Here is a 9462-nt window from a genome sequence, read left to right as displayed (position 1 = left end):
CTCAATCAGAGGTGTCAAATTACAATTAACCCCCATCTGATTGAAACAGCCCTTTTGACGGCCGCATCACCACGGAAGCTAATATTTTTAGTATAGTACTATTACAGTCATTGTCGGTAGGCATATTTAAATAATAAATCTACAATCATTGGCTATAAAATGCAAATTTACTGTTACTACAATATTCAGAGGATTTGTGGCAAAACATATAGAACAGAAAACACGATGGGAATCTACAAAAGGAATGTATTTCAAGTTTTGAGGACAACAGAGAGCTTACTATTTGGTGATTTTCTATACACCACTGTGACGTCATAACCTTAGCTTCATAATGAGCGATATCTCCTAAATAAACATTGAAACAAGACAACATATGTGAAATATATTTATTTTCTTGAGTTATAAAGTTACAAAACTAAATATTCTATCATATTAATGCAATACATTCAACATCGTCCTGCAATGCTACACAGGAAGTGGACAATGGGAGCTGTTGAATGATAACATTCAGTTCCCCCGAAAACAAAACAAACTTGACCAATGGTCTCAACACAAACATACACATCTATTTATGAGACAGTTCTCCCTGCATTTAAGAAAGCAAAAATAATGAAATGAGACAATATGATGAATGTAAAGTGACATTGAAGTGCAAACGTTATTGGTGTTTGCAAAGTACAGTCCTACACCATTGAGAAAAAATATATAACTCAAATATCAGTGTGAGAGAAAGGCAGGAATCACGGCCGACATGATGGATACTGAATGGTGTACAGTGAAACCTTGTTAATCCGGACCCCGTTAATCCGGACACCACACCTTCTGGACGATTATTCTTTGGACTTAGTCGGTGTTGTGTTACGCCGCTTTTAGCAATAGTCCAGCAATATCAAGGCGAGGGACACCGGAAAATGGGCTTCACACGTTGTACCCATGTGGGGAATCGAACCCGGGTCTTCGGCGTGACGAGCCAACGCTTTAACCACTAGGCTACCCCGCCGCTCCTACTCTTTGGAACGCTACCATGTGTCCAACAGGATGTTACCTCGTATACATGACTCTTTTATCTGGTCATTCGCCACTTCGGTCATTTTCAAATTGATCGTATAATTATATTTCCTTCGTTCAAAACCTCCATTCGTCATGTCTTAAAAGTGTTCAATTTGAAGTCTAATGGCCGAATCATGATTAATATTACAGTGAAACTCTCACTGAATTCGTCAGGATTAACGGATCACAATGAAAGAGTAAAACCTTTAATTTGATGTTGGCGCTCCTAACCGAATTGTCCGACTAACAAAGGGGGTCCGGATTAACGAGATTTCGCTGTTACTTTCGACTCTGTGGTTCATTATTCAATATGATGCCAGTTGTATACAACAGGATAGTTCAAAATCTATATACAATGTCACACTAAGTTGATCAAGGATGAAAGCGTAATCCACGTGAGCACTATATACAAAATGGAACTAGTTGTACATCTGGTGGTACCGTTGCCATAGTTATCCCTATGTTGAGTGTTAAATTTATCATCAGCACACACCATTTGATACTGATCTCCTAACGCCGTTTTACATTCTGCCGGCATGAGTTTACAGTCTAGCTCCGTCTTCATACCTATAACCGCTGGGTTGCAGGTATCTAGGGTATGCTTCCTCCACGCATCTAGGTCGCACTTGACATGCTCCAGACGAATTCTGTTGAAAAAAATCATTCTTACTCAGTGGCGGATACCTTCGCCCTATTGAAATACCCATGCATATTGTCATGTGACCCATCTCACCCTCAATTTCGTAAACATTTAAAACGTGAATTGGTTCTGGTTTCAATGTGTCTGTTGACTTTTTGAGAGTGTACTACCCTCTTGCTTCAATGTGTATGAGTGGCACTTTCCTTCTGGCGTCAGTGTATACTGATTTGTATGACTGCACCTTCTATCCGGCTTCAAAGTTTATATAGATTTATGTGATGGTACCTACCATCTGGCTTTAATGTATCAATTGATTTGTGTTATGGTACCGACCATCTGGCTTTAATGTATCAATTGATTTGTATGATGGTACCTACCATCTGGCTTTAATGTATCAATTGATTTGTGTTATGGTACCGACCATCTGGCTTTAATGTATCAATTGATTTGTGTGATGGTGCCAACCATCTGGCTTTAGTGTATCAATTGATTTGTGTGATGGTACCTACCATCTGGCTTTAGTGTATCAATTGATTTGTGTGATGGTACCTACCATCTGGCTTTAATGTATCAATTGACTTGTGTGATGGTACCGACCATTGGGCTTCAATGTATCAATTCATTTGTGTGATGGTACCTACCATCTGGCTTCAATGTATCAATTCATTTGTGTGATGGTACCTACCATCTGGCTTCAATGTATCAATTGATTTGTGTGATGGTGCCAACCATCTGGCTTCAATGTATCAATTGATTTGTGTGATGGTACCAACCATCTGGCTTTAATGTATCAATTGATTTGTGTGATGGTACCTACCATCTGGCTTTAATGTATCAATTGTTTGTGTGATGGTACCAACCATCTGGCTTTAATGTATCAATTGATTTGTGTGATGGTACCTACCATCTGGCTTTAATGTATCAATTGATTTGTGTGATGGTACCAACCATCTGACTTTAATGTATCAATTGATTTGTGTGATGGTACCGACCATCTGGCTTTAATGTATCAATTGATTTGTGTGATGGTACCTACCATCTGGCTTTAATGTATCAATTGATTTGTGTGATGGTACCAACCATCTGGCTTTAATGTATCAATTGATTTGTGTGATGGTACCGACCATCTGGCTTTAATGTATCAATTGATTTGTGTGATGGTACCAACCATCTGGCTTTAATGTATCAATTGATTTGTGTGATGGTACCAACCATCTGGCTTTAATGTATCAATTGATTTGTGTGATGGTACCTACCATCTGGCTTTAATGTATCAATTGATTTGTGTGATGGTACCAACCATCTGGCTTTAATGTATCAATTGACTTGTGTGATGGTACCTACCATCTGGCTTTAATGTATCAATTGATTTGTGTGATGGTACCTACCATCTGGCTTTAATGTATCAATTGATTTGTATGATGGTACGAACCATCTGGCTTTAGTGTATCAATTGATTTGTGTGATGGTACCAACCATCTGGCTTTAATGCATCAATTGATTTTTGTGATGGTACCTACCATCTGGCTTAAATGTATCAATTGATTTGTGTGATGGTACCTACCATCTGGCTTTAGCATATCAATTGATTTGTGTGATTGTATTTACCATCTGGCTTTAATGTATCAATTGATTTGTGTGATGGTACCAACCATCTGGCTTTAATGTATCAATTGATTTGTGTGATGGTACCTACCATCTGGCTTTAATGTATCAATTGACTTGTGTGATGGTACCTTCCATCTGGCTTTAATGTATCAATTGATTTGTGTGATGGTACCTTCCATCTGGCTTTAATTTATCAATTGATTTGTTTGATGGTACCTACCATCTGGCTTCAAAGTGTCGGTAGACTTGTGAGTTTGTGCCTATCATCTGGCTTTGATGTGTATATGTATTTGTGTGATGGTACCTACCCTCTGGCTTCAAAGTGTCTGTAGACTTTTAAGATTTGCCTATCATCTAGCATTAATGTATTTTAGTATTTGTGTGATGGTACCTACCATCTGGCTTTAGCATATCAATTGATTTGTGTGATTGTATTTACCATCTGGCTTTAATGTATCAATTGATTTGTGTGATGGTACCAACCATCTGGCTTTAATGTATCAATTGATTTGTGTGATGGTACCTACCATCTGGCTTTAATGTATCAATTGACTTGTGTGATGGTACCTTCCATCTGGCTTTAATGTATCAATTGATTTGTGTGATGGTACCTTCCATCTGGCTTTAATTTATCAATTGATTTGTTTGATGGTACCTACCATCTGGCTTCAAAGTGTCGGTAGACTTGTGAGTTTGTGCCTATCATCTGGCTTTGATGTGTATATGTATTTGTGTGATGGTACCTACCCTCTGGCTTCAAAGTGTCTGTAGACTTTTAAGATTTGCCTATCATCTAGCATTAATGTATTTTAGTGAGTGAGTGAGTGAGTATGGTTTTACGCCGTTTTTAGCAATATTCCAGCAATATCACGGCGGGGGACACCAGAAATGGGCTTCACACATTGTACCCATGTCGGGAATCGAACCCGGGTCTTCGGCGTGACGAGCGAACGCTTTAACCACTAGGCTACCCGACCGCCCCAATGTATTTTAGTATTTGTGTGATGGTACTTACCATCTGGCTTCAATGTTTCTGTTAATTTGCGTGATAGTACGTGTACCATTTGGCTCTGCAGTGACCATTGAGTTGTGTCCATTAGTCAGTGAGATTGAACCTACCGACAGAAGTTGACGAGGAACTCATTCTGGGGCATCTTCTGCTGCTCCGCCGTCAGACCCAGCTCAACCACTTTCTGGTTCTGACTCTGCATGCACATCTGGACATCCCGGGTCGGAGACGAGAAACACTCGAGACTGTCCAGGTACACTGAAAGTCAAGAGAACCATTCCTGGGGTTAAGCTCTGTAAATCTAGAAGGTTTGTGATCAGGAAAGTACTGCTAAAACTGCGAGTGACACAAACTCTCAATAGTTTCACGAGGCAGTTAGTATTGCAGACTAACAAAAATACGGCAGGATAATTAAAGACAAGAGAACCAGTTCAGTGGTTAAGTATAATGAGACGTGAGTGGGTATGGTTTTACGCCGCTTTTAGCAATAGTCCAGCAACATCACACAAGAAACGGACTTCACACCCATGTCGGGAATCGAACCCGGGCCTTCGGCGTGAAGAGCGAACGCTTTAACCACAAGGCTACCCGATCGCCCCTATAATGATACGGGAGGCAATAGAACCATGTCAGCGGTTAAGTGCAGGGACACTGATAGACAATGGAACCATTTCTGGGGGCTTAAGGGGTTCTTTGGGGTTAGGGTGGGGATGGGGGTGGGGGTGGGGTAGGGATACTGGAAGTGAATGGAACCATTCTGGGATAAAGGGTAAGGAAACTGTTAGAAAATGTCTATTAATTTCACAAAACGCTCAAAATACAATGCTCAGCAAGAGACACTGGCAGTGGAAACCAGATTATAGGGGATTATAGTACAGGGACACAAAGATGACCGACTGACATCAAGGCAGACCACTGATGGAGAGATGCATATTCGCCCGGATATTTGTTCCTGCTTTGTCCCACCCTGGTCGTGCTCGTAGGTGTTACCAAATTGTTACACGGCTAAGAATCTGCATCACTGAGGGCTTTCGCCCAACGTCAAGCTGACAAGCCGTTGTGTCATTCAAATACAGTCCAATGCGGCGTTAAACGAAACTCACAATCATGGGTCAGTGACACGGGAGTTTCAAGTCAGTTGATTGTACAGTATTATAGTACAACACGTTCATAATGTATAAACTTAATGTGGAGAATACCGAATGAAAGTCTCCTGAATCCCGATGATTTCAACATTAATCATTTAACTTGTATCATTCATTCACATTACCTTTTGGGTGGAGGCAAAGGACGTTGACAGTTTTATCGAGAGAATCAAGGTCAAGGCCGATGTTGCGCATGACAATTGGAGATTCAGGACATACTCTCTGTTCTCTCTTCATACACTGAACAAGCGGGTTTCGCATTCTGTGAAAGAAAGAAATCTCAAGCATATATCCTGACAAATAATAGTTTTGGAAGATCAGTGTCAAGTTTATGGACATAAAGTCAAATATAAATATATGTTAATACATATGAATTTTAAATTTTAAATTTCTACAGAGGGGCTAACTCCTTGAATAAGCATGTACTTTTTTACAACTCCCTCAGCGTTAATTTAAAAATATGCACACTTCCTAGTACCTTATGAAATATTAACATTTTTGGTATAATTTTACTTAAATGATTGTTCAAGATTTGAGTCCGGGCAGTTGGAATTCAAATGCCACTTTGTTTAACTTGAATGTTTTCACTCAAATTGTATGATGTACTTTAGTCTATAAGTTAATGATGACAGAAAACAAGAATTATCACGTCGATAATGAGGTACGAACAGGTCACCAGACCATTGAGCACACTTTTTCTTTGATACACTACAACTTGTCTTTTTTGCGTCCATGTTTAGATATTCTGATAAAGTCAGTTTGTCCTTACTTGCAAAACGCATCCACTTCCACCAAAGTGTCTCCCATCATGTTGCCCCCGGGCCGAGAGTTGTTGGGCATAAACAGATCCGCATCCAGATCGGATTCGGAATAACACCCCCTCAGTTTGTCCACGAGTGAAAACCGGCATGCTGCACAAGATGAGATATCATTAAGCCATTTAGGTTTGTTGTCCTACCCATGCACTGGTCGAACTAATTCAGCGTTCAGCTTTTTGAATTTCTAGAGTATAATACACAAGTTTTGTTATATACTATTTTTACAAAACATGTCTTTCTTTGGAGAAAGTGAAAGTCTTATTCCGACTAAAGACCTTTAATTGTTTTTTAAACTCACTGGTATCAAATCTCCGTTTGATACCCAAAATAAAAAATAAAACACATTCAGTTTACCTCAGTCATGAATATGGTAATTCAGTTTGCTACCCTAATAAAGACAGGAACATAATTATTATCTTCCTTCAGGGAACGATGTCAGCTTGAGCCTCGTGATGTTGAGAGCTCTCTGATTTGCCTCATGGTACTAAATACTTACGGTGGGCACAGAGAATGTCGTACGGCTGGAATATGCTACCGAAGAAGTTGGTTATGGAACTTTTCTCCGCCAGGGGGCAGGCTGAGTTATTGAGTAAAGTATCCCTGACTCTGAGGGAACAGTTGAAAATGTTTGTCTGATGACTGAAACACAAGCATATTTAATTGGAAAGTTATTTGATGTAATATTTCATTTAAATGGAATGTTGATCATGAGACGACGAGAGAATGGGTGTTATTTTTGCCGTAATTGAAGTCTGAAACAGGCGAACCGGGGGTTGATAACATGAGCAACGATCCAGGTAGGGACACGGTAACCTAGTGTCATTCAGGTCATGCATGACCACTTGATCCCATCAGGTGACTCTTACGACAAGTCGTTACAGTAAACTACGGTTATAACGAACTCAAAGGGACCACTAATATAAGTTCGTAATAACCGTAGTTCGTTATATGCATATATGCATCATATATTTAACAAATGGCCGGGACTAAAACTAAGTTCGTTATATCGGTCAGTTCGTTATAAGCGTGTTCGTTATAAACGTAGTTTACTGTATATCCCTATGCTACACATGGCCGCCTTCTGAATTACCTTTGCCAGCTTGCACAAAACGATCTTAGCGCTGCGGCTGTCGTATCTTTCTTAAAGTACGGGAGTTACTGTCGTGGAAGCGCTAAGATGGCTTTGTGCAAGTTGGAAGTGTGTTGATGCTTATGCTGCTATGCAATTACTTTTCTGTATTCAGTGGTCTCTGTGATATATGTTAAATATTGCTGGCCGAGCCGAAAACAACATTTAATCACAGCCTCTCTAAAAGGACATAAAATAAAAATGCGCACGCACCCACAAGCTTGGTCCTGAAATACAGCCATGTCTGGTGGTTGAGTGCCAACTGTCCCGTTTCTTGTGAAGTAGAGTAGATGTTGTGGGTTGAGCGTGACGTTCTGTATACACTGGTAGAACTGGGTAAGGAAAACTGTCTGACATTGTTGCTGAGACTGGGCTACCACAAGGTTTAACGCGGACACTGCCGCTATCACTGTTGAGAGAAGAAGGTATTTGAATAACAATCGTTACGTTTGGCACGGTTAGTCTTTCATACCAACGTCTTGCATTAAGAGCTTTTTATGACTTGCTTGTTGTAAGTAATCTTTTTCCGTTATATATATGTTATAATTCGGGAGAGTTGCGTCCCTTATGCGTTTCTGTTTTCGTGGGTTCGAATCCCTGATTAGCCCTGATAATGATGATCGATTTATCAGCACCAAAAAGTGATTGAGGGATATTCCAACATGGCAAAGTCGAATAACTGCTTCACGTCATGCTTTCGTCTCACACTTGCTTGACACGCTGTGATAATGTAACTGTTATACTGTTTAAGTCTGCGTTAAACCCAACTCACTCATTTACCCACTTACGCACTACATCTGATGTTAATTCTACAAGTTGTCTTAAATCCAAACCTTCTCTGCTATTACTTTCGCTTAAAACAGAATATTAAAGGAAATCAAGTTGTTTAACAGGATATATATTGGTGGAAATTAGTATGCGAGACGATACTTTGGTGCTTCATGAGATAAAAGCGCAAAACATTTTTTAGTTCACATAATGTAGTCAATTACGAAAAGTTGCAACAACGGAACTCAGCGTCTCCACTTGAACACATGGACAGGAATATCGGATCTCGACATCCGAATAGGACCATCAGCGGGACATTTGTATCACAAGAACAGACACTTGTTAATACAGTCAACAGTTTTATGCATTGTGTGTGGGTATTTGTTTGTGAAACTGTAAAGAAATGTTTCACCGACAATCCCTTATGAAATATTGTTGATACAGTAAGTTACAGACCGGTAGTTCTGAGTTAGTGAGTGTGGCGTATATTCCAGCAATAGTACGGTGGGGAAGACCAAAAATAGGCTATACTTATTGTACCTTGTTTTTGAGATAAAATAGTGACATAAAAAAAGACGAAAAATATGAACATGAACCCTTTGCAAAAATATCGTCAAAATAATAACATAAGAGGCTAGGCGGAATTTTTTGTTGTGATTCTTATGTCCATTTTGGCCCCCAAAAAGTCCTGCTCGAAGTATTTATCTAACCTCTGTATTAATTGGTCTTATGGCCTTAACAAAATACACTCAGACTTGATATATATATATATATATATAGCGCAATAAGGGTGCGGCAAGTGTAATAAAGAAACAATTAATTTCCAATACATTTAACGTACTTACCAATTAGCACCCGCAGCATGTTGATGGCCATGAAATGTGTGTACGTGATCAAGATTTACAACCTCACTTCTGATTCAGGCTATTTATGTTTTCCATAGATTAGCATTATGATTCTTATCTGAACACGAAACGTCACATCTTGTGAACCAATGAAACTTAAAAGATTTTTAACTCCAGGGCCTGTCATGTAACGTGTATGATTGAATAGAAAAATGGGGTTGCTGTCGGGTTAATTTATTGATTTCTTCCGCATTAGATAATAGCCTTGAGGAAAATATCATCTGGTCACGCCAAGGACTAGGCGCCCGTCTTATGTACATGGCTGTAGGTATCAATGATTGTTGAAGCTGAACGCTTGCGATGCAGAGAAATAAATGGATTTTTTGTGTAATTGGACAAGGATATAACGCTGGAAGGTTATCATGAATAGTTTAATATTTTTTATATGTC

The 9462-nt window shown here is 39.4% G+C and overlaps 1 protein-coding gene across 1 annotated transcript; it reads right to left on the bottom strand.

Moving 5' to 3' along the window:
• Positions 1-372: 372 nt before the first annotated feature.
• On the bottom strand, positions 373-9126 carry LOC124119755. Its single transcript, XM_046482389.2, has 7 exons — positions 9013-9126; positions 7613-7808; positions 6767-6909; positions 6222-6363; positions 5578-5714; positions 4418-4565; positions 373-1697 (listed from the first exon to the last, which is right to left on the bottom strand). Exons 1-7 carry the CDS (start codon positions 9041-9043, stop codon positions 1409-1411), a joined length of 1086 nt encoding a protein of 361 aa, XP_046338345.2. The 5' UTR covers positions 9044-9126; the 3' UTR covers positions 373-1408.
• Between the last annotated feature and the right edge of the window lie 336 nt (positions 9127-9462).

Source organism: Haliotis rufescens, unplaced genomic scaffold, assembly GCF_023055435.1.
Source record: "Haliotis rufescens isolate VD_foot unplaced genomic scaffold, xgHalRufe1.0.p SCAF_13, whole genome shotgun sequence".
Classification (NCBI taxonomy): domain Eukaryota; kingdom Metazoa; phylum Mollusca; class Gastropoda; order Lepetellida; family Haliotidae; genus Haliotis; species Haliotis rufescens.
This window is presented reverse-complemented; position numbering and strand designations above follow the sequence as displayed.